We start from the raw sequence: 26,950 nt of genomic DNA, 5'->3' as shown, positions 1-26,950 counted from the left end.
AATGTGATTTCAAATGTTTAGTCGTCTTTAAAATCATTTCAGACTTAAATATGATTAAACTTCTTGTTCTTTTCAAAGAGTGTGTTTGTCACTAGTGTCTATGGTGTGCAGATTTTGTCTAGGTGCAGCAAAAAAGACCCACCTGTCCTGAACTGTAAGCGACTTGCTGATTGCCACCATGGTGAAACTTCCAGTGGAACAGAAGGTCAGCAGAAATAAAAAGCACAGGTTAAAGGAAATTCACACAGTGCATGTTGAATGAGGCTGTTAAACGGCTTATTGTGTGTCAGACAAAATAAACCTTTGTGCATCAGCAGATGGCATTGTTCAAACTGTGGCAACATTTTTATCGTTTTGTGAAATGTCGTCATTTTTTCCCCCACTTCTCATCTGATATTCAGAAGGAAATAACCAATTCAATTTATTATCCAGTCATCCTTTTAAAACAAATTTTAGTTCTATCCACCCTTATTCTCAACGCAGAAGTAAGCCTATGGGTGAGCTATAGAGAAATAATGAGAAGAATAAATACCTGCAGTAAATGGCAAAACTGTTTGCACTACAAACCAGTGTGTTCACAATTAAGATAATACATTAAAATAATATGGTAAAACACAAATTTGCAATGTCAAGCAGCAAAATGAGCCGTTTGACTGGAAGCCTTGCCCATAGAATTTACAAATGACCACACCCACTTTTACATGAAGAAAAAGGTGCATAGAAACAATTTTTTTTAAACAATTAAATTATGAAATGGTCTCTTCAAAATGAATTAATTTCTACTATTTTGTTTTTGTCTTACAATGCCGTACAATTTGGTGCTTTTTGAAATCGAAACACTTTTTTTAGCTTCCTAATATTTTATATAAACATTTTTATAACAAACACAGGTCAAGCTCAGTATTTATTATAATTTACATAAATACGACAATACATTGTGGCCTAATAGACTTAAGTTATTAATAACTTAGTAATATAGTAAACTTTTCTAATAATATTAAAGGAGTAGTTCACTTTCAGAGCAAAAATTTACAGATAATGTACTCGCTCCCTTGTCATCCAAGATGTTTATGTCTTTCTTTCTTCAGTTGTGAGGAAATTGTTTTTTTTGAGAAAACATTTCAGGATTTCTCTCCATATAATGGACTTCTATGGTGCCCCCGAGTTTGAACTTCCAAAATAAAGCTTTAAAGGGCTCTAACCCATTACAGCAGAGGAAAAAAGGGTCTTATCTAGCAAAACAATGAGTTATTTATTTTTTTTAATTACAATTTATATACTTTTTAACCTCAAATGCTCATCTTGTCTAGCTCGGCAAATCGAGCGTTTGAGTTTGAGTTGTAAGTATAAGTATAAGTTGTAAATGCTTTTAGAAAATAACCGATCGTTTCACTAGATAAGGCCCTTCTTCCTCTGTTGGGATCATTTAGAGCCCTTTAAAGTTGCATTAAAACTGCATTTTGGAAGTCCAAACTCGAGGGCACCATAGAAGTCCATTATATGGAGAGAAATCCTGAAATGTTTTCCTCAAAAACACCGTTTCATTACGACTGAAGAAAAAAAGACATGAACGTCTTGGATGACAAGGGGGTGAGTACATTATCTGTAAATTTTTGTTCTGAAAGTGAACTACTCCTTTAAGTAACATAACTACCATTATTGTATACGTTATCATTTGCATAATGTTGATTTGTTTGTTTTTTATATTATGTTAAATGATTAAGATTATTAACTCCTTATCCAGCCGATTATAATTATAATCAGCAACTGTGCATTATAAATGCACCAAAAAATTGTAAGAATGAGCACAGCAGCACGACTTATTTACAGTCAGAATAGGAAATGCAAGCCATACAACGTGAGTATGTCGTGGGCGCGCACGCAAGCGTCGCGCGCGCGTACGTTTGACCTTGTTTTTGTTGATGTTTGACTGGATTGCGGCTGCGCGCGTCGCTGTACGTTGTCGGATGACGCGTTTTGTCAGGAGAACGACGGACAGCGCGAGAGAAAGAAGATAGGTGAAAAGTGAGCTCGGCGCAGGGGAGGGGCAGCACTACCCTTGGAGCTCCTCCACAGAGACGGAAAGCAAACAAGCCTGCCCTAAAAACGACCCAAACCGAAGGGGATCGGTGATCGGCCACTGCAGCGGAATTGGACGGTTATTCGATTCAGCCTCGTCCGACTCGACTCGGTTGGATTCGATTAGTCGCGCCGCTTCACCAGCCCGGAGGCCGCCGAAACAACCCCATCGCCATTATATGATCCACTTCCCAGCGTCGCTGCTGCCCTCCATGTGGGTGAGGGACCTGTGCGTGTCGGGCTATGGCGAGAAAAACAGTTAGCAGGAAAAGGAAAGCAGAGGAGCCCAAGGAACAACAGGTAACGTAAAAAAACAATTCTCTCTCATGCCATACAAAAAACAGCATGCAGCCATATGCTAACCTCTCGATTTCTATGAAGCAACATCTATGATTCATAGAAAATCAAAACACAAGCTCTAAACGTGACAGTTTACAAACAAGAAAGGATTGCAGTCTAATGTTAGCAGCAGTCTGCTGGCTAAAGGCTAATGGTGGGGTTGTTAACTTAGTTGTTGACGTTGATCTGGCGTTGGTGAGCTGGTTTATTAATGTGTAATCATTTATCAGTTGGTCTTGGACATTAAGGATATGCGTTTTGTTTGAGTACGTCTTAATCCTGCACTAGATTACAGGATAATGTTTCTCCAGCAAGAGCCAGACAGTGTAAGCTGGTTAGTCGTCCAATACGACAGAGGTCTGCTACAGCTCTCCATTATTTTTCATTTTCAATAGCACAATGAGGCTTTTGCAGCTCAGTGAGACAAAACATGTCATACATTAGTTCTGAACAGCATCCATATATGATCACTATAATGTTCTTAACATAGTGAGCACAAAGCAGTAGCTAAAAGCTGAATAAATAAGCTTTCCATTGATGTGTGGTTTGTTAGGATAGGATAATATTTGGATGAGATACAACTATTTGAAAATCTGCAATCTGAGGGTGCAAAAAATTAAAATGTTGAGTAAATCGCCTTTAAAGTTGTCCAAATGAAGTTCTTAGCTATGTATATTACTAATCAAAAATTAAGTTTTGATTTATTGTTTATTATTTTTTAGATAATTTTGACCTATACAATGCATTTTTGGCTATTGCTACAAATATACCCGTACTACTTAAGACTGTTTTTTTTTGGTCCAGGGTCACATATATGATCACTATTATGGTCTGGACATATTAGTTTATTTCATTTGTTTCATTTCTCTGATTAGATTGTCATTCTAAAAAACACCTTTTATTAGACAGAATTCAAAAGAATACAAACATTACTATATCCTAACAGAAATAAGAGCTTCGTTTAAGGTACTTTTCACAGCGGTGTCTGTAAACTGTCAGATATTTTTGAAAACATTTATAAAATCAGGCAGTATCAAAGGCAACCTTCATTCTTAAGGGCCTTCTTTCTTTCTTTCACCTGCTATGAGTTCAACAAGGTCGTACAGGTTCGGGCGAATTTTTGTTATTGTCATGTTATCGTTTATCATTTAAAATCATCTTGCTTGTATTTTCCTGGTATTTTTATGTTGGTTCTATTATTACCACGAGTAAAAAAATGTCACAGGAGTGAAATAGTTTTGTATGATTTTTGCTGTTGTTTAAATATGGTGACAGTTCATGGAGTTTATTAAAGTAAATGCTATTTATGTCAATGAATATCTGACACATTATTGTAAGATAATGACCCAATCTAAAGTTTTTGAACAGTAAGATTTTGAATTAGGGCTGCACGATATATAAAAAAATTATCGTTATCGCTAGGGTTGTTGCGGTTAAAGAATTTCCCTTGCGGTAATTTTGAGTGGCTCAATAGCGCGATATGCGGTATTACCGCCATATTATTTATAATTTATATTCAACGAGATTTGGTTTCGGTATACACCGAAACCAAATCTAGTTGAAACAGTACATCTGAACTCTTCATATATATATTTAACAGCACGGATCCTCGAATCTGACTGGACAAGAGACTTTTTCTGTTAATATTTCACCTGCGTGTTATAGAGCTGTCAGTCAGTGCAGTTTCATTGTTACGCCACAAGATGGAGGCAAGGGACTGTTTTTAAATGAGTCTTTAAACCGTTAATTCAACTACGTACAAGTTCAAAAACTCTCATTTATTCAAAGAGAGACGTAATGAAACACGCTGTTGAAAATCATTTTAACTTTAACCGCCACTTTTAAATAATCAGCTGACCAGCAGAGCATCGATGCTAAGACAGAGATTTCGCTTTACTTGGACATGACAAGCTAGTTTCACATATATATCTGACTCAGCCTGAAGGACAGACATAGGTAATCGCACATGCTCAGTCGATCTCTCTCTCTCATTCGCTGTCAGTTTTCAGGCTTGTTAAGTGCAAATCTACTGAGCCTCTGTTCAAATCAGGTACACATTGTTGCCATTACTAACTTATTACTAAATTAATATTCAGTACACATGCATTAAGAGTAAAGCGAGATGGGCAAAACCTTACATAAAAAGAAAACATGTAAATATCGCGGTTGTTGCATTCCTCTGCGGTTATGCAGGTCAATAGCTTGATATTGCGGTTATCGCGACAGCCCTAGTTATCGCGATATTAGTATAAGCGATATCAGTATCGCAGAGAGATGCGATAATTGACATTTAATTTATGTGCCAAACATTTGTGCGTTGCATGCATAGGTTGTCCTCATTTGACCAAACAGATGGGGGCTTACTATCTTTATACCCGCCTCCCAAGTAGGTTCTATAATGCTATTGGCTAGAACGGGCAAACCGGGTGAACCCGGTGGCTCATACGGCAGGAGTATGAAGGGAGAAAATGACAGCAGCGCTAAACTTTTGCCTAAAAAGAACTGTACAGGAATCAAAATTGCCACCGATTATGCTCCCAAAATTTAATCTGCACAACCTCAAATTATATTTGGGAGCATTTGTGCGAGAAATTGTTGTGGTGCGACCTAGTTTCATTTCTTTACCAAACTTTCGCTAACCTAACTACTGCACAGACTGCTGTGAGCTGATGCGTTCGCCGTTCTCTCCAACATTACATAACCATTTAAACTTAATCTTTATTGTTACCTTTAATGAAGATTTGAGATATTAGCCGTCTTCCTGTCACTGACGATGCGCACCGCTGAACTAGGAACCGGCCGTTTTTTTCTGAAACCTTTGTTCCGGATTTGCATAAACTGCATTGCAATTATGGGTGTGTGGTATGACGATTTTTGATTGTGGACAGTAAAAAGGTTCTGTACAACGCGGCATTCATTCACATCAGATGATAACTCAGTGGCCGAGTTCCACTCACGAAGGGGAGTATTTTCCACTGGGGACTAGTGTTGTCACGATACTGGAATTTCTAACTTCGATACGATACCTTGAAAAATATCGATATTCGATACTATTTTCGATACCACAGAGAAAAAAACTGCCACAATATTAATTAAATTTCTTTTTTAATTTAAAGATAAATGTAGTCTAGAACATGACAATGATGTATATGCATATGTACACTGCTACTAGGGATGCTCATTTCGGTTAATTTTCCTGACCGACAACCGCTGCTCGTCATCCGAACATTAACCGTTAACTGATAAAATTAGAATAATAAATTAGTTTAAAATAAAAATAGAATGCACGAGTGTCTGTGATGATACATTAAAAATACAAGCAAATGTTTTATTTTAACGTGCAAACAGCAGCATACAGAGCAACAACAAAAACTGTATTGACATATACTCAAATTATCACGCATCAGCAGCGGTTCTGAGAACAGAGAAAATCTGAATGGAAAAAAAAAGAATAATATAAATAGGCCTACACTAAATATGTATAAATTAAATAACTAGCTAATTAAGATGACAAAACTAAAACACACTGAATCCTTTTATGCGCTTTGAAGAACTGTACCGGTCTTATTCTTCTCGTCGGACATAAAAATATATAGCAGGCCAGCCAATACCTCAGTGGGCCTAGTTTTTAACATGTCCACATGCTGTACGGATAGGCAGGACCGCTGCCTGTTAACTCTTAGATCCGCGAAAAAAAAATCACCATCACAAAAACCCTTTCAATTTGCGGTTCGGGACTTCCATCCACTGTCATATGCGTGTGGAGAAGCGCGTGTTTTACAGCGTTCAGCAATAGCCAATCACAGACATGTATGTTGATTTGATTATCACTGTGGCCAATCAGAGGAGGCTATGTTACAATCCACTCACCAACCAAAGTGCCGGTTTCAGTTTTGCTGATTTCTACACTTTCGTGAACTCTCTTATTAAAACAAAGAAAGTGTTGACATTATATAAATAAGAGATTAATTGTGCAGTGTAAAGGTTATTTTATTACTTTTTAATAACTTTATGAGATTGCGATGAACTACTCTAGGATGAGTGATAGCTTTCCAGTGATTGTAACGGGAGCGCCTATTGCGCACTTTCTAGACTATAATTCATTCAGAATTTGAATACATTCACTCACGGATTCACTCTCTGATAACCCAATAACGCCACTTGCCACTGAGTTGCATATACTACATCTGTTTACTAAGTAAAGGTGAAGCGAAATATGTCTGTACAGCCACACTGCACGTGTCGACACGTGAGTAAACAGATAACTTACAAATAGCATTATTTCTTTCACCATGCAGCAAACGTAAAAAAAAAAAGAATAGAAAAAAACCCTTTTAAACCGTTTAACTGATAGTAATAATCGGTTAAAATTCTTACTGTCGGTTAACGGTTAAACGGTCAACATGAGCATCCCTAACTGCTACAGCCCTGTTCAGCTTCTTAGCTTCATTTGAGTTTGAGCTTCATGCTTTATTTGCTGTTCAAATACAACTGGTAGTGTAGGTCGTAAACTTTTTCTTTTTATTTTTAGACCACACAATTAACTAAACTATCTAACTAATCTTAGAACTTAAGTTAATGGTAAAAGATATTTGTTAGTTAACATGAATAAACAATGACAAATACTTTCAAAACATTTATTAATCTTAGTTAAAATTTTAATCTATAATTTACTAATACATTATCCAATTAAAATCCAAAGTTATCTGTTAATATTTTTAATTGGACCAGAGCTAACATGATCCGTTGTATTTTTATAACCTACCGTTATCAAAGATTCAAATATTCTGTAACAAATGCATTGCTCGTTCATAAATGCTGGTTAATACATTAACATTATTTGACGAACAGATTTTAATGCCGGATTCATAATCAACGATCCATGCAAGCAAACATGCGTGCATCACACGCGAAAACAATGCTCAGTGTCTCACTGGATAGACATTAAGACAAATTGCAGAATTTAAGTAATGTTTTTTTTTTTTTATAAAGTTATATAAGCGCAGTTAATTTACATTTGACCGCAGTTAAAGTATTTACTCGTCTAAGATTCCTCAATCTCAACGAACTACGGTATAAAAAAAACGGAACAACACTCATATCAGCAACAATAAAAGGCAATCTTATTTAATGATTCAGTAATGTTAAAATGAGTACAGTTCTTCTTTATATAGATCTGGGTGTCTGTCTTTCAGCTGCTTTGCGAATTAGTGGTGTTAGCGCCTTTTGTTACCACTGCTCTGTAGCAACTCTTACATATTGGCTTGCTTGTGTACTTCGGCTTTCCATGTTCGTTTGTTTCATATCCGAAATATTTCCAGATAGCACTCCTGCTGTGCTCTTTATCAAACAAAGCCGCACTCTATTCGCTTCACTTGAATGAGACGAGACCAGGCACCGTGGTCACGTGTGGTGTTTGTAAACTCGCCTTTGTGTAGAAGTGAAAGTAACAGCTAGGCTAGTATCGATACTTCGGGAAATTAGTATTGGTATCGTTCGGATATTTCAGTATCGATATTTATCGAAATATCAATATTTTTGACAACACTACTGGGGACAGGCTTTTCCAAATCCTGTTGGTGTCCTCCGACTTTCAAATGGTTTGTTAAAGTAATCTCTTGTATTGCAGAGTGCATTCTATGCACTGCCGAAAGTTTTGCCCGATCCTTAAAACGAAACCAAAGGTAAAACGCGTAGGCTATGCGCATTTAAAAGCAATTTTAATACCCCACGTTTAGAGAGCGACTCCCCAATGCGCACAAATTAGGCTAGATAAAATATCTAGGCTGTTATTAGAATGTGGGCTATAATAAGTTGTGTAGTTGTCTATAACTCTGTATCATACTTAAAAAAATGTGGTCTCTATTTGCACTGTGAATATTGAAAGAGTAGTCTACTTTGAATATGGCTGCATTTATTGTCTATTTTTTGTTATTTATACTGTAATTTGTTAAAAATTTGATTCTGAGGCTTTAAAAAAAAAATTCACAATTTTTGCAACTTACTTAACATAATTTTTTTTTTTTTTTTAGCCTGAATTAGATTTAATTCGGATGACAGAAGAATATCTATTACCTGTTTATTTTAGCATGATCATTACATATGTGACCCTGGACCACAAAACCAGTCATAAGGTTAAATTTTACAAAACTGAGATGTATACATCACATGAATGCTCAATAAATAAGCTTTCTATTGAGATATGGTTTGTTATGATAGGGCAATATTTGTCTGAGATGCATCTATTTGAAAATCTGTAATCTGAGGGTGCAAAAAAATCAAAATACTGAGAAAATCACTAGGGCTGCAACGATTCGTCGACGTTGTCGACAAAAATCGATAATAGAAATAGTCGACAATGAATTTCATTGTCGATGTTGTCGCCAGACATGTTTTTTCCGACCGAGTGAGGCATCTCTCTGCCGAGAGTCGCACGAAGGTGCCGTTCACATGAAGCGTCTTTTGCGCGCGCAAGTTCGTTATTTCAAATGGAGACGCGCGGCTTGCGCGCGCATATTGGAAGCGACGCGGTCGCGACGCGCACGCGGTGCGACGCGCTCGTTTTTTCCAGGCGCGTCCGCGCCGCATCGAGATAAAAACATCTCAACTTTTCAGAATGCAGCAAGCGCACCGCAGCTTGGAGCTAGAGCGCAGCTGATGGTTGCTTAGAAACGGCAGACGCTTCCGGGGCGCAAGCGCCCGAGCGCTTTGTTGACAAGGAAGAAAGCGGCGCGCCTAGCGTTTTCCACGCGTTTTTAGGCGCGACATGTGAACGGCCCCATAGGCATTAGCTTCTATGCTGAGCGATAACATGCAGAAATGGCGGCGTCCAATGCACTGAATGCAGCAGCTGCGCGTACCAAAACACGCCCGTTTCACACATACTCCGTCTGCAGTGCGTATTTTTTTTCCACACCCATGTTAACGGATTACAACGTTCACAATGTACGGACTGTAAACGCGTTCTGTGTGAGCGCAAAACGAGTCCGTGCTGATTCTGCACCGCATACGTAACGCACACGGACTGTAGACGCAATGCAGACTGAGTATGTGTGAAACAGGCATAAAGTTTGGGAGCATTTTAGCCTGCTACGGCGAATAAAAAGATTACCTGCATGGTTTGTAAAGCAGTCCTTGCGCATCACGGCAGCACCTCTGTGATGCACGAACATTTAAAGAGAAAGCACGTCGGACAGTTGAATGAAACGGAGTTTGGCTGGCCTCGGTAAGATTTAAATAACATGGAAGCCAGTACGTTGTGTTTTGGATATACATTTTTGTTTACGGTATTATTGCTGCTGATGTGCCTGCCTCTGGTTTACAGGAAGAAAATGTTTACTTGATTTTAATTTATTTTTTCTTATAAAACAAATGTGCCTGTCCTTTAAAAAGATTATAGAGTTTCTTAATTTATGCATTTATGTCTGTACTGACCAAGCACTGTGCCTAAATGGTTTTAGACAGGGCATTTTTATTTACTTTTAGTATGAATTGGCCTATCAGCAGCAAAGTTCAATAAAATATGCATTTTTCATTGAAGTACCCCCTTCTTTCTTGTGTTTACTATCATTTTCCACATAATTAAAGCAATCGCATGCTAAATTTGAGAAAAATTGAATAATTATCCGATTAGTCGACTAATCGTTTCAATAGTCGGTGACTAGTCGACTATTAAAATAGTCGTTAGTTGCAGCCCTAAAAATCACCTTTAAATTTGTCCAAATTAAGTTCTTAACAATGCAAATTACTAATCAAAAATTACATTTTGATATATTTACAGTAGGAATTTTACAAAAAATCTTCATGGAACATGATCTTTACTTAATTTCCTAATGATTTTTGGCATAAAAGAAAAATCAATAATTTTGACCCATACTATGTATTTTTGGCTATTGCTACAAACATACCCCAGCGACTTAAGACTGGTTTTGTGGTCCAGGGTCACATATATAAAAGATTTAAAAAAATAGATAATAATAACAATAATAATTAGGGCTGGGTATTGTGACCAATTTGGCAATTCGATTCGATTCTTATTTTTATGGTTTCGATTCGATTCGATTTCGATTTCGATTCGATTCGATTCAATATCGATTAGCTATCATTATTTCATTTAAAATGTTAGTTTTGCAGACATGGGATCCATATTTTGATATAAATGCTGGTAACTGAAACTCTCCTACTTAAGTTTATTACTGAAATACACATCAACATTAATAATAGGGTGCACAATTGTTTATTTTAAACAACTTTTATTTTAAATGAACACTGTAACAAGAATTCAAAATTATGTGCATCCATTGTATACCATGTAAACAAACTGCAAAATGCACATTACTGTAAAAAAATAAAAAGACTGTAAATGTGCAACAGTGAAATCTATTAAGAACTTCAAACATGTTTAAGAAATAAAACATTTTTCTAAATTCAAAATGTTCAAAACAGGCCCATCATAAAGCCCTTGTCTGCGTATACAAAACATTCTAACTGTCCATAAAACTAACAGTTCTTAACTACAGCCTAAACATTTTTGATCACCAGATTTTTCTGCAAAAAAAAAAAAAAGCAGCTGATCAACATGTTCTGATCTGATCTAAGGCAGCTCCTTTGCGCTGTGATTAGATCACCAGCGGTTGAGAAAACTCTCAGCAGGAACACTAGTGACACCTTCTGGACGAGAGGGGAATAAATATCCTCTTACGTGAAGCACGTGCATTAAGAATCGATTCGGGGATTTCCCGAATCGATATCGTTGCGTTAAACTGAAGATCGATTAAAATCGGAGAATCGATATTTTTTACCCAGCCCTAATAATAATTATTAAAGCATTTCTCTAGGGAAATGTAATATCGCAAGAAATATCGTTATCGCAATATTCATCACCAATATCGCATATTGCATATTTTCCCAATATTGTGCAGCCCTATTTTGAATGTTTTCTTTTATTTGTTATAGAAGTCTCTTACAGCAAAATCGGTAATATTCAAAAATATATAAATATTATAATTTAAAATGTAATTTATTCATGTGATCAAAGCTACATTTTCAGCATCATTACTCCAGTTATCAGTGTCACACGATCCTTAAGAAATCATTCTAATTTGCTGTTCAAGAAACTTGAGAATTTTTTTAATCAATATTCAAAACAGTTGAGTGTATTTTTTAGGATTCTTTGATGAAAAAAATCTGCATTTATCTGAAATAAAAAGCTTTTGTAACATTATACACTATACCATTCAAAATCTTTGAGACTTTTATTTAGTAAGGATGCTTTAAATTGATCAAAAGTGATGATAAAGACACTTATAATGTTATAAAAGATTTTTATTTCAGATAAATACTGTTCTTCTGAAACCAGGCGAAAATTCTACTCAGCTGTTTTCAACATAATAATAATAAATGTTTTTTGGGCAACAAATCAGAATATTAGAATAGTTTCTGAAGGATTATGTGTCTGGCATAACAATGCTAAAAAAATTAACTTTGAAATCACAGGAATATATGACATTTTAAAACATATTCAAATAGAAAACAGTTATTTTAAATAGTAAAAATATTTCAGAATTTCACTGTTTTTCCTTTACTTTGCATCAAATCTTACTGTTCAAAAACTTTTGACTGGTAGTGTATATTATGTAATTGGCAAATAAAAATGCACATATTATGGGAAAATAGAAGAAGCAGGATATTTCTTTGTCCCAGTAGTCAGTGAGCAAGATGTTTCTATATGAGCCTTGTAGATGAAGTAGGTGTGTTAAATAGGATACACAGGACAGGATAGGGTTCTCATATGGGGGAGGTGGTCTTCAGGGCAACACACTGCTTGGAAGATCCTTATTTGGTGTTGTTGAAGGTTTATTTTGGATATCAGGGGTCAGCTCTGGACATATCCCTATGTGACAGCCAAATCTGAAAGAGAAAATCAATAAAAACAGTGCACTGATATTAAAGGCCTCAGAGACTGATGTTTGTAATAACAAATACTAGGCCTGACAATGTGAATAATTGTGTATCTCACTGTGTTTATTTAAAATTTTTCATGTAACACTACATTAAGCCTTATTTTATAAATTATTTTGAAATTTGAAATTATTAGTGAAAATATATAAAAAATGTATAATAGTGAGTTTGTTACTCTCAAGCGCTGTATTGCAATCATGTAGTGCATTTATGTCACAGCTTAATATGCAGCGAGACCACCATTTGCAGTTTTATGCCTCTGAAATGTATTTTGAGCATCCCGACCAGCACAACACGACATCCAATGACGTAATTTTGGGGGCGGGACTATAGAGACTGTATCTCCAATGACATATTTTAGTAGTTTATTTTTGTACCGCTTGATTGTTATCGCTGATCCTTGCAGGATCTTCGTCACAGCACAGACACTTAAGCATTTCTTTTGTTTTTGTGGAAAGGTGGTCGTGTATTGACTAAGATCCTGTTGTGACCTACTTGGCCGCTAGGATCTGGGTCAGTCAGATACGGCCTGAAGGAAGATTGGAAGAGCTTTACTGATGTAGAAATACATCAGTGTTTATGACTAGAAGGAGTGTATTACTCATCTCACTTTGGACATATGATGTAATTTCAGCAATAGTATGGGTGATGATGTTTTGATAAGTCTGATGCCAGTGCTGATGTTAGTCAGAATCTGCATTAAAATGAATGAGTCTCAGTCTCTCACACACGGATTGTTGGGCCCACGGGAGCTGATATACTTCAAGCCGTTGGTTTTACTCGACCCTGTCACTGCTAAATTTGATTTGTCGATCCTCGCTGGGAGCACAGAATCGCTTTGTCTGCCAGCTGGCGTTAACATCAGATGGATGCCTCCACTTTTGTTGCTTGGCAGATTTGACGTAATTTATTGTGTTTGATTGTGTAGAAGGTTGTTAGCAGAGTGTGGTGATGAATTCGCAATGCCACCAGGTGTTTTTCTTCGAATGCAAGCTGTTTTTAAAAGCTGCAAAAGTGCCTACACAGTGCTGGATTGCAAGGAAGCCACCTAAAACCAGATGTCCCGTGAGATTGTGTTCATAATTCAGGGTTTCTGTTCGAAAATGTTACGTAATCAGTTTGAGAAAGAGACATGCAATTCACCAACAAAAGAGCATTTTTGTGAAGTACAATTAGGGTTTAAGTGAACAAACCCATTCTCAAGTTTTATAAAAAGGATTCGTGTAATGCAAATTTAAATTATTCTTTAAAAAAGATTACCAGGTTTCAAGCGCTTTAAGGCATTTAAATGAAAAAAAAGACATTATGTAGCAAGCCTCTTTTTTAATACAGGTAATTTACCACAAAAAATTTTATATTATATAACATTGTAGTGCCAGCTGTAGTCTGATCTCCTTAAAACTTTGTATGCTTGTTTAGAATTAACCTGCCGCATGTGCTCAGCTGGATTTGTGAAGTAGAGTTTTTCTTTAGGCTTTATAGGATTTTGGGTAAATTTAGACAGGCCCTTTCCTGAACTACCTTGTTATAGCTTACCAAAGGGTAAATTTCTGTCTGTCTGTCTGTCTGTCTGTCTGTGTCTGTCCGTCCATCTATCTATCTATCTGTCTGTCCATCTATCTATCCAACAATCTATCCATCTGTCTGTCCATCTATCTATCCATCTATCTATCTATCGATCTATCGATTCTAAAGAATTGATTGTCCTGCAGTGTTTTTTTTTTTTTCCAGATTGAGCAAAAAACCTAAGACTAGTTCACAAAAGTATTTTTTTTTTACATCTTCTCAATCATTTAACAAATGATTTGATTGACAGCAGTGGTTTTAGAGGAAAAAGTTAAGTTCTGTTATACGATACGAATATTGCATGTATGTGTGAAAAACCGTGCAATGTACAATCGTTTACGGCCTTAAAAATACAATATCGCTCCCCAGTGGCTGATTTCTTTCAAATTTTCTACAGACTTTTGGGGCCATGGAAATGTCCTTATAGACTCTTTTGGCACTTTGGACCAAGAGCGTACACAGTGATTTTCATGTTGATGGAACAAATGGTTGCGTGGGTATAGCCATTTTTATGTTCTTTCCCTCTTATAGTGCCACCAAGTTGCCAAGCTCCGCGATTTGAGTTTGTCGAAGATATCTCATTCCATTCAGGAGTTTTAGGCATTTTACTAAAAGTGGCCTTGCCCCTTTCAGACATTTTGGCGTCCCTTTGCAACGGCGAGTTGAAAGTTAGACTTTTTTTGATTAATTATTGATATTTGCTCTTCAGAAAATCATTCTGCACTGGTTTGTTTTCAATCGGTCGAAAAACCTAGGACTAGTACGCAAAAGTAGGTTTTGCAAAAAATCCAAAATGCCCAAAAATTTTGCCAAGCTCTTGATTGAATCTGCATGCGTTGTGCTAAGCATGTGTTGTGCTTAGCATGAGCCTAGGATTCCAGCGACATCAAACACTTGAGCAATTTCGTACTTTTGGTAGTTGTAGTGCCCCTGTCAGGCCAATTGGGGCGAGCCTTGGTGACATTGTTGGCAGTGCGAGTACTACCATCCCTCCAAGTTTCAAGTCTCTACGACTTATGCTTTGGTCTGCACAATCAGTTTCACATGGAGATAGCTGATTCGTGACCATTCTGACAATTACAATAGGGTTTTAGCGCTATGCATTTAAACCCTTAATGACACAGCGCAAAACCAGACTTCATTCGCCCCAACGGAAAGCATATTTACAACATCTGAAACATTCCCTATCTCCTATATTGTGCACTACGTGCCATTGACCATACAGAAAATACAAATTCTGTGAACAAGTGACAGATTTCAGTCGCAGCGTCTATTTATAGTGTGGGGGTGGGCCTTTTTAGATTCTAAAAAGGATTTGATTGGACAGAAAGTTTGATGAGAAGCTGAAGTGCAGGGTGATGTCCTTAAGGCTAACATATTCATATTAAAAGCCAAAAAACTTAATGGGGACTTTAAATTGTTGTATACAGTTCATTAAAGTATAGTTATTTTAAAACAGTTGTATCTTATTATTGTTGACTTTTCCATGAATATAACCTTTGATGCTGATATGGTGATAGATAGATAGATAGATAGATAGATAGATAGATAGATAGATAGATAGATAGATTAATCTTAGTACATTGTTTTCATGTTTTCCCTCCGTTTTGTCTGTCTGACAGTTTGACTGGTGCCAGTCTGCGATTAAGCGTGCCCGCGTGTCCAGCTCAGCGCGTCATGCCCAGCACTGGCGGCAGAGCCGGCGATCGGTGGTGTGCTCTGTGAGAGGAAGGGAGTTCCGGCCACAGCAGCAGCATGAGTGGAGCTTCCAGCGGAGTCTGCGCGGATTCGCAGCCGGACGCATCCCAGGAATCCTCAGAGAGAGAGAGTTCTCCCTCGGCCGCCTCAACAAGGTGTTCGCTTCCCAATGGCTCAACCACAGGCAGGTGGTGTGCGGGACCAAATGCAACACGGTGAGATGGTTTCTGATTAGTACTTTAGTAAATAATGTTATTAAAGGGTTAATGCAAACACAAAATGAAAAGTCTGTCATTAATTGGTCACCCTCATGTCGTTCCAAACCTGCAAGACCTCAAATTAAAATATTTTTGATGAAATTTAAGAGCTTTCCGACCTTGTGGCGGAGATGCAGAAGCGAAGTTGTTATTTTTGTTTTCTTTGTGCACATAAATTTAACTCGTAGCTTCATAAAATTACGGTTGAAACGCTGATGTCACATGGACTATTCTAATGGTGACCTTTCTGAGCCTTGAACGTGGTTTATGCATTGCTGTCTATGCAGGATCAGAAAGCTGTCAAATTCTTAGGCTCTGACCTCTTAGATCATCATAAATATCTCAATTTGTGTTCTGAAAATAAGCAATTGTCTCATAGGTTTGGAATGACATGAGGGTGAGTAATTAATGACAGAATTTAAATTTTTTGGTGAAATATCCCTTCAGTGCTATGTTTATGATCTTCAAGATGTTGGTCTTTCCTGCCATTTAATTCTTAAGTGTTTTTCTACTGTTGATGTTGATAGTAAATCAGGTTCTAAATCAGTTTATTTTGAGAATATATTTTTGCTCAGTTTTCTGCTTTCACCCCACACACATACATAATGCAGGTTACATTTATTTTCAGTATTTACTTATATTTTCTGTAAAAATAAACCAGGTTTAATTTTCCTGAGACACTTTCATGATATTCTGTTGAGTAAGTACATTTTTATAGATTGGGATATAGTGCAAATGGTAAAGGGAAGAAAAAAAAATATATATATATATATATTATATATTACCTATTATATTTTACTATACAAACTATTTTGTCACTTATGAAATAAAATAAAATGTTCACTGAAATAAAATATTACAAAACTTAAACATTTCAACTTAATTCAATTGATGTCAGGGCTTTAAAGAAACCTGTTTCCGTCACCGAATAAAAAGGTTATTGCGACTTCTCACAATTCTGACTTTTTCTTAGAATTGTGTGATACAAACTCACAATTAATTTTTTTTTTGAGATATAAACTCTCAATTGCGAGTTATAAAGTCAGAATTGTGAGTTTATATGTGACAAAGTCAGAATTGCGTGACATAAACTCACAATTCTGAGAAATAAAGTCTCAATTGCAAGTTATAAAGTCAGAATTCGAGATATAAACTCAGAATTCTGAGAAATTAAGTGGGAATTGTGTAATATAAACTTGCAATTCTATAAACATAGACTTTTTTATCCTCAGAACTGGACTTTATAACTTTAAATTGCAAGTTTATATAAATTCTGAGAAAAAAGTAAGAATTGCGAGTTTATATCTCGCAACAAATCTCAGTTTCAAAAAATTGACCCTTATGACTGCTTTTGTGGTCCAGGGTCACATATGCTTCTAACACTTCTGAAGCCATGTGAAATAGATCTATATTTATTATCTCCTAGTTACAGTTCTCTTTCAGATGACTTTACTAATGTTTTTCTTTGTTATCTCAGCTATTTGTGGTGGATGTCCTCTCGGGACAGATAACCAGGATACCCATGCTGAAAGACAGAGAAGGCAGGGGAGAGGTTTCCCAGGGTTTGAGTGGAGTGGGAGGCCATTTCCCATTCCACAATCCAGGATCAGTCGGCGGCCTCGATGTCCAGCAGGGATGTGGCATCCACGCCATTGAGCTGAACCCCTCTCGGACTTTGTTGGCCACTGGAGGAGACAACCCCAACAGCCTGGCAGTGTACAGACTTCCCACACTTGACCCTGTCTGCGTCGGTGATGTGAGTCCGGCCTTTGCTCTTTTCCTAGTTGCACAAGTTGTGTAAATGTCAAACGGTTTAGTGGCTTCAGGGTTTGGCTCTATAGAGCTTAAGTGCCCTTTGTGGCTAGATTTTAACTAGCATGATGAAAACAATATTGTTATGCATGGATAAAGTAGTTCTGGTGCTGTATTTCTGACAGGATGGACACAATGACTGGATATTCTCCATTGCGTGGATCAGTGATACCATGGCAGTCTCCGGTAAGAAGCTTGCAGATCCAGTTTTGAGCAAATACTTAACACTGTTCTAGCACATTAAGTGCTAATGTGCATTTCAAGAAACCTGTCAAGAATTGACAGTATTATATTTCACCCAAAGAGCAAAAGGAGAGAAGAAATTGAAAGTTAGTTTTGCATAACGGAAACCAGCCTTAGTTCAGGAACATTAAGAATATTTCACATTATTTTCATTACAGTTAAGCAAGTGAAAATGACTCGTACTTTTTTATACATATAAAGATAGGGATATATATCAATATGGTGCATAGAAAATGCATGTTTTTATTTATTTATTACTTACCTGAATAAGATATTTCACATAGAAGATGTTTACATATAGTCCACAAGAGAAAATAATCGGTGAATTTATAAAAATTACCTTGTTCAAAAGTTTACATACACTTGATTCTTAATACTGTTGTTACCTGAATGATCCACAGCTGTGTTTTTTATTTAGTGATTAGTCATGAGTCCCTTGTTTGTCCTGAACCATTAAACTGCCTGCTGTTCTTATGGAAAAATCCTTCAGTTCCCACAAATTCTTAGTTTTTTTTTCAGCATTTTTGTGTATTTAAACTCTTTCCAACAATGACTGTATGATTTTGAGATCTATCTTGTCACACTGAGGATAACTGAGGGACTCATATGTAACTATTACAGAAGGTTCAAATGCTCACTGATTCTCCAGAATGATAAACAATTCAATAAGAGCCAGGGGTGTAAACTTTTGAACGGAATGAGGATGTGTACATTTTTCTTATTTCGCCTAAATATCATTTTTTCATTATTATTTTTTCATATAGCATTGCCCTTCAGAAGCTACAGAAGATACTTGCATGTTCCCCAGAAGACAAAATAATGCATCGTTTTTCCATCTGAAGCATCAGTCAGCATTTGAACCTTCTGTAACAGTTGCATATGAGTCCCTCAGTTGTCCTCAGTGTGAAACAATGGATCTCAAAATCATACTATCATTGTTGTCAGGGTTCAAATATACAAAATGCTGAAAAACCAAATAATTTGAGACCTGAAGGATGTTTCTGAAGAACAGCAACCAGTTTAACTCTTCAGGACAAACAAGGGACTCATGAACAACTATCGCTAAACAGAAAAACACAGCTGTGGATCATTCAAGTAACAATGCAGTGTTAAGAGTCAAGTGTATGTAAACATTTGAAGTTTTGAACAAGGTCGTTTTTATAAATTCAACTATTATTTTGTCTTGTGGACTATATGTAAATGTCTTTTATGTGAAATATCTTATTCAGGTCAGTACTAAAAAAAAAATAACATGCATTTTCTATGATCCCCGTTGTTTGGTAAAATGATTAACATTTTGCAGATTTTGCAAGGTGTATGTAAACTTTTGACTTCAATTGTCTGACTACCTTCTCAAGGTTTATTTTTGCTATTAATTATACATTATATCTTATAAGCATTCATGCAGTACAGATTCTACTGTTCCATTTAAAGTAGACCAAATCTTTTATTCACTGGAGCAGGATCTCGTGACGGTTCCATGGGTCTGTGGGAGATATCGGAGGAGGTGCTGACTCAGGCCGAGAAGCGTCAGAATGTGGAAGGTGTTCCTTGTTACTCTCACATCTCTCACCGCGCTCTCAAGGACATCCCGAAAGAGTACACCCACCCCTACAACTGCAAAGTGCGCGCACTGGCCTTCAACAACAGCCATAAGGTCAGCCGCTGCCCTGGACTCAAGTGACTGAAAATTGATTGCTTTGTGTGTTATTCAAGCTCATCGTTTCTCCAATTCTGCTTTTATCTCTTTCATTCATCCATTAGGAGCTGGGTGCCGTATCTTTAGATGGATATTTCCATCTGTGGAAGGCTGAAGACAACCTGTGCAAGGTACAATTGCTACTATCAGCATTTTTTTTTTTACCCCCTCTTGTATTGACTCTTGTCAAGCTCAAAATTTGTAGATTTTTACAAATGTCTAATAAGTGTTTTTCCCATTTAGGAGCTTTCTACCAAACTCCCTTACTGTAAGGAGAACGTGTGTCTAGCATACGGGGTGGATTGGTCTGTTTATGCAGTCGGCTCTCAAGCACACGTTTCCTTCCTTGACCCCCGGCAGTCATCTCAGAATATCAAATCCGTGAGCTCCAGGGAGCGTGGCAGTGGTGTGTTTTCTCCCTCATCTGATGATAGTTAAAAAGTTGTCATTTGCAAAGCAAACTGGTGCTCAGGTTTGTGTTTAATTCTCCCTTAGGTATTCGCTCTGTGAGCTTCTATGAACACATAGTGACGGTAGGCACTGGCCAAGGCTCCCTGCTCTTCTATGATATCAGGGCCCAGCGTTTTCTGGATGGCCCATCCAGCTCACCCGGCGGGTACCGGAATCGCACGGCAGAGGGCATCCTGAAACTCAGCACAGGAAGAGGATGGCTGGTAAGATTGTCCATTTTGACCCAGGTTCTCTGTCTTGGATGCTGAAATTTTACATTTTGATGAGACCTTGAGCAGTATGTTATATTTGATTTTATACACATTATAGCACATATACACTACCAGTCAAAAGTTTTTGAACAGTAAGATTTTTAATATTTTTACAGAGTTCTCTTTTGCTCACCAAGCCTGCACTTATTTGATCCAGCAAGTACAGCAAAAACAGTTAAAATATTTGTATATATATATTTAAACAATTTATTCCTGTGATCAAAGCTGTTCAAGAAAGTTTTATCAATATTTAAAACGGAGTACATTTTAATTTCAGGGTTCTTTGATGAATAGAAAGATCCAAAAATCAGCATTTATCTTAAAAAATAAATAAATAAATAACAAGGATGCTTTAAAAGTTAAGATTTCTATTTCAAAAAAATGCTATTCTTCTGAACTTTCTATTCATCAAAGAAACCTGAAAAGATTCTACTCAGCTGTTTTCAACATAATAATAAAAACAAATCTTTTTTTGAGAAGCAAATCAGAATATTACAATGATTTTGAAGGATAATGTGACTGGAGTAATGATGCTAAAAAATGCTTTGAGATCACAGGAATAAATTACGTTTTAAAATATATTCAAATAGAAACATGGTAAAAATATTTCAAAATTTTACTGTTTTTTTGTACTTTGGATCAAATAAATTCAGGCTTGGTGTCTTTTTATATACACAGCCATTCAGAAGTGTCTTCTGCTCACCAAGGTGGAATTTATTTGTTCAAAAAGACAGTAAAACAGTAAAAAAATTTTAGTAAAATTGTGAAATATTATTACAATTTAAAATAACTATGCTCTATAGTTATAAATTTAAAAATATGATTTATTCCTGTGATAGAAAGCTGAATTTTTAGCAACATTGCTCCAGTCTTCAGTGTCACATGATCCTTCAGAAATCATTTTGTATACTGATTTGGTGTTAAGGAAACATTTATTATAATCAAATCAAATCTTTTTTAACATTATAAATGTCTTTTCTCACACTTTTAATCAAATTAAATCATCATTTCTAAATAAAAGTATCAATTTCTTGAAAAAAGTCATACTAACCTCAAACTTAAAACAATAGTTTGTATTATAAGTTTTAAGTTTGTATTATAGTTTTAAGCTAAATCTGATACTCAAATGATTACTGTTTTGTATTTTGATTATTTAAAGAAACTTGCTTGTACTCATTTGATGTACAAGTAATATTGCTTTGTTGTATTCACCCCATACCTAATTTTTGCCATGAAATCTTCGGGCTTTTGAATTAATCATTCTATATATAAGCTTCTTTACAAAGTGCTTACTCTAGCAGTCGGTTGCCTGCGGCGTCAGTCTCTGCTTACCATATGGAAGTTCATTAAGCAGAAATGCTGTCTGCTGCATTAATCAAGAGTCCACACGGAAGTATAACTACTATTTGATTGGCCTAATTGACCCACTTTGGTTGCTGCCCTTATGTTACAACTTTGAAGAATTTAACTATGTAAGGGATAGTGAACAGTCAGCCTGTTCATTATCGCAAAATTAACAGATCCTCTGCACATTGGGGTTTTGATTTTCCGGTCTAGGCACTGATCTATAATAGAGAACCATTGGTCATTATATAGATCAGTGGGTCTAGGGCTATTTTGTTATAATAACTAGCCCACTACATTACATTATCCTGCTTATTACACATTATATACAGATTATGCACTACAGTTCAAACTTTTGGACTCAGTGAGATATTTATTTAAAATACTATTTATAGAAAGAAAAGGATGCATTAATTTGATCATAAGTGACAGTAAAGACATTTGTAGTGTTACAAAAGATTAGCATTTAAAATAAATGATGCTCTTTTGAACTTTCTATTCATCCTGTAAAAATACATTTATCACGTCTAAATCACCTGTTATTAGCTTGATTTTTATTTTATTTTTTAGCTGGTCTTATTTCTTAAATAGGCACGTTTTAGCTGGGTTTAGATGGTTTTACCTAGGTTTTAGCTGTTTTGTTCTGAATCAGCTGGTTTTTGTTAAATGTTTAGTTGGTCTTTCACTAATTGAACTGGTGTTTAGATGTTTTTTCTAAATCAAGTGGTTTTAGCTTATTTTTGTAGCTGTTTTTTTTACTTTAATGAGCTGGTTTTAGCTGGGGTTTTTTGTTAAATCAACTGATTTTAGCTGTATTTAGCTTCAGTTGTTAAATCAGCTGGTTTTAGCTGTTTTTTCAAAATCTAGTGGTTTTAGCTGGTTTTAGCTTATTTTTGTAACTGGTTTGTACTTCAATGAGCTGGTTTTAGCTTTTTTACAATAAGCTGTTTTAGCAGTTTTTTTTTCTAAATCGAGTGGTTTTAGCTGGTTTTTGTTACATTTTTAGTTGGTTTTTCACTAATTGATCTGGTTTTAGCTGGGTGTCTTTTGCTAAATCAACTGATTTTAGCAGTTTTTAGCTTCACTTGGTAAATCAGCTGGTTTTAGCTGGTTTTTAGCTGTTTTTTTGTTAAATAAGCTGATTTTAGCTTATTTTTGTAGTTGGTTTTAGTTTTTTTTTCCACAATAAGCTGTTTAGATTTTCTAAATCTAGTGGTTTTAGCTAGTTTTTGTTAAATGTTTAGTTGGTTTTTGCTAATTGAACTGGTTTTAGCTGTTCTTTTTTTTCTAAATCAAGTGGTTTTAGCTGTTTTTAGCTTCACTTGTTAAATTAGCTGGTTTTAGCTGTTTGGGTTTTTTTTAGCTTTTTTTTTTTCAAAATTTTGTGGTTATACCAGTTTTTTAGTGTTTTTTTTTTTGTTGTTGTTGTTGAATAAGCTGGTTTTAGCTTATTTTTGTAGCTGGTTTTTGTTACAATTTTAGTTGGTTTCGCTAATTGAACTGGTTTTAGCTGTTTTTTTGCTAAATCAGCTGATTTTAGCTTCAGTTGTTAAATTTTTTTTTTAGCTGTTACTTTTCTAAATCTAGTGGTTTTAGCTGGTTTTTAGCTATTTTTTTTGTTAAATAAGCTGGTTTTAGCTTATTTTTGTAACTGGTTTGTACTTCAATGAGCTGGTTTTAGCTTTTTTTTACAATAAGCTGTTTTAGCAGTTTTTTTTCTAAATCGAGTGGTTTTAGCTGGTTTTTGTTACATTTTTAGTTGGTTTTTCACTAATTGAACTGGTTTTAGCTGGGTGTCTTTTGCTAAATCAACTGACTAGCAGTTTTTAGCTTCAGTTGGTAAATCAGCTGGTTTTAGCTGTTTTTTTTTTTTTAAATCTACTGGTTTTAGCTGTTTTTTAGCTGTTTTTTTTTGTTGTTAAATAAGCTGGTTTTAGCTTATTTTTGTAGCTGGTTTTAGATGTTAATAAGCTGTGTTTAGATGTTTTTGTTTTTTTTCTAAATCTAGTGGTTTTAGCTAGTTTTTGTTAAATGTTTAGTTGGTTTTTGCTAATTGAACTGGTTTTAGCTGTTTTTAGCTTCACTTGTTAAATTAGCTGGTTTTAGCGGTTTTTTTTTAGCTTTTTTTTTCAAAATTTTGTGGTTTTACCAGTTTTTAGTGTTTTTGTTGTTGTTGTTGAATAAGCTGGTTTTAGCTTATTTTTGTAGCTGGTTTTTGTTACAATTTTAGTTGGTTTCGCTAATTGAACTGGTTTTAGCTGTTTTTTTTTTGCTAAATCAACTGATTTTAGCTTCAGTTGATAAATTTTTTTTTAGCTGTTACTTTTCTAAATCTAGTGGTTTTAGCTGGTTTTTAGCTTTTTTTTGTTAAATAACTGGTATTAACTGGTTTTTACTTCAATGAGCTGGTTTTAGCTTTTTTCACAATAAGCTTTAGCTGTTTTAAGCTTTAACTGATTTTAGCTGTTTTTAGCTTCAGTTGGTAAATTAGCTGGTTTTAGCTGTTTTTTTTCTAAATCAAGTTGTTTTAGCTGTTTTTTGTTAAGCTAGGTTTAGCTGGTTTTCACTTCAATGAGCTGGTTTTAGCTTTTAAAACTAGTAAATTAAAACAACTTCAAGATTTTAAAACTACCTCAAATTTTCTGCACAGTAATATTGCTTTTGCCTTATTTTGCATCAAATAATTGCAGGCTTGGTGAGCAAAAGATCATTCTTTAAAAAAACATTATCTTACTGATAGTGTACATTTTGATTGAGACTAAAATCTAATGCTCTCCATCTTCATTTCTCCCACAGAATCACGACGAAACGTGGAGAAGCTACTTTTCTGACGTCCGCTCCTTTCCGAATGCCGTGTACACACACTGCTACGACGACTCCGGCACCAAACTCTTTGTGGCCGGCGGCCCCCTGTGTTCAGGCCTACATGGAAACTACGCCGGCCTCTGGAGCTAGCCTCCGTCATCCCTCCATTTCGCTCTCACGTACCATGTTCTTACACGCCATCTTCCTTTTTTTTTTTCTCCCTCCTCACTCTTTTTAACTTCGGGTTTAGCGTCTATCCAAGATCATCCTCTATTTCTCAAAGGACTCAGGAGCATAGATGTGATTCTCAACCGTTTTTGTGCTTGTCTTTAAATTTTTATTTGCCTGTTGTACTCCTGAATTTACGTGTGTGTGTGTGTGTGTGTGTGTGTGTGTGTGTGTGTGTGTGTGTGTGTGTGTGTGTGTGTGTGTGTGTGTGTGTGTGTGTGTGTGTGTGTGTGTGTGTGTGTGTGTGTGTGGAAAAAATGGCAAAGAAAAAGAAAAGGCGTGACCGACACTGATGCCTGACCTCCCGATGGCCTGAACCTTTGAGAACTGTGGAATAGTGTAAAATATATGAAAATGTTTAACAGTCTCTCTGGGCATTAGGTTTTTCATTTACTGGTTTTGCTTCTTTTTTTTTTTTTCTTCTTTTTTTTTTAGACATGGCGTGTCGAGTTTGTTTTGCTGTGTTTTTCTGCCGATCAGCTCCTTTTCTTGGCTCACAGTGGACAGATATGACATTGTAGATCCTGAAAAAGCGAGAATCTGTGTTTAAAGATGAATCTTGGTGAAGTGAACGGACAGCCTGGACTGTAAACCTCACTGTGGACAAGACTGCAGAGCACAGAGAGGGCATGAAACATGGACATGAGTCGGATAGTGGTCGATGAAGACTTTCTTTTTCCCTTTGTTTTCCAAAATAATGGCAGGGAGAGACAATTGTAAGAAATCACAGATACCGTTTGTGTTCTGTCTGAGGTATCTTGGAGAATGCCTCTTTTTATTGCTGATTCTGTACTAACGCACGCATACGCTCACATCAAGATTTTTCAAGCAATTTTCCCTCTGTGACATTTAGACGTCCTATTTATTTTGTATTGTTGCCGTCACTAGCGCTCATGACGTTCAGGTACAATCATATTTGTTAGGGTTTTTGCTTATCTTCTTCTCTGCTTAAAGGCAGGGCAGTGTTGTGTGACATTGTTGCCTTTTCAGAGTCTTTCTATGAAAGACTGTTGCAGATTGAATTTGTTTAGGCTTTTTCTTCTTTTTTTTTTTTTTTTTTTTTTACATGATAATCTTCATGGAATTTGTCACAAAATTGCTAGTGCAATGAACACAGCAACAGGCGTATATTAAGCAGAAATTACCCATCACTTTTAAAATGTATTTTATATATAAATGTATATGTACACATATTTGGAATCTAATAGAGGGAGAATACAATTTATGTAAATGTCAGAGGATTTATGTGCGTGTGTGTGAGTGAACTAATCTGTCATTTATTTTGGTGGTGCCCTTTTTTATACTCACTTCCTGAATGTTTTTACAGATTACAAGTGTAAAGATATTGTACAATATCCAAACAAAACACAAGAACAGCAACATGAGACATTCTTCAAAAGGAAAATGAATAAAAATATATTGATGTATTTTTCTTCCATTCTGGCTTTGTATCATGACTTCATTTATTCCATCTAAATAAGCTGGTTTTAACCATTTTTAGCTGCTTTTTGCTAAATTACCTGTTTTAGCTGATTTTTAGCCTCAGTTTTAAATCAGCAGTTTTTTTAGCTGTTTTTTTTTATATAAATCACATGCTTTTAGCTGTTTTTTGTTAAATAAGCTGTTTTTAGCTTGATTTCTAGCTGGTCTTTTTTTTTTTTTTTTAAACTAAGAAAAACAGCTGGTTTAGCATGGTCTAGCTACATTTACCTGTTTTTTTTTTAGCTGTTTTTCTTTCTAAATCTAGTGGTTTTAGCTGGTTTCTAGAGGTTGTTTTTGTTAAATAAACTGGTTTTAGCTTTTTTGCTAAATATGCTGGTTTTGTTAAATAAGATGTTTTTTGGCTTCAGCTGTTAAATCAGCTGGTTTTAGCAGTTTTTTTTTTCTAAATCTAGTGGTTTTAGTTGGTTTCTAGCTGGGTTTTTTGTTAAATAAGAGGTAGCTGAATTTTTGTAGCTGTTTTTTACTTCAATGAGCTGGTTTTAGCTTTTTTTTTTTTCCAAATGAGCTGTTTTTGTTAAATAAGCAGTTTTTAGCTTGATTAAAAACTGGTCTTTTTTTAAACAGCTGGTTTAGCAGGGACCTATTTTTTTAGTTGGTTTTTGCTAATTGAACTGGTTTTAGCTGTTTTTTTATCAACTGATTTTAGCTATGTTTTAGCTTCAGTTGTTAAATCAGCTGTTTTTTTTTTTTTTTTT

The 26,950-nt window shown here is 35.7% G+C and overlaps 1 protein-coding gene across 2 annotated transcripts; it reads left to right on the top strand.

Moving 5' to 3' along the window:
• The first annotated feature begins 1,987 nt into the window (after positions 1-1,987).
• Positions 1,988-26,190, top strand: dcaf12 (DDB1 and CUL4 associated factor 12). 2 transcript variants are annotated; one of them, XM_073824666.1, is made up of 9 exons: positions 1,988-2,379; positions 15,567-15,857; positions 17,377-17,655; positions 17,837-17,897; positions 19,418-19,611; positions 19,719-19,784; positions 19,897-20,059; positions 20,149-20,327; positions 24,516-26,190. In XM_073824666.1, exons 1-9 carry the CDS (start codon positions 2,323-2,325, stop codon positions 24,672-24,674), a joined length of 1,449 nt encoding a protein of 482 aa, XP_073680767.1. In that variant the 5' UTR covers positions 1,988-2,322; the 3' UTR covers positions 24,675-26,190. The 2 variants fall into 2 exon arrangements, with proteins under 2 accessions (XP_073680767.1, XP_073680766.1); XM_073824665.1 differs by having other exon boundaries at positions 19,415-19,611.
• Positions 26,191-26,950: the final 760 nt, after the last annotated feature.

Source organism: Garra rufa, chromosome 19 (assembly GCF_049309525.1).
Source record: "Garra rufa chromosome 19, GarRuf1.0, whole genome shotgun sequence".
Taxonomy (NCBI): domain Eukaryota; kingdom Metazoa; phylum Chordata; class Actinopteri; order Cypriniformes; family Cyprinidae; genus Garra; species Garra rufa.
This window is presented reverse-complemented; position numbering and strand designations above follow the sequence as displayed.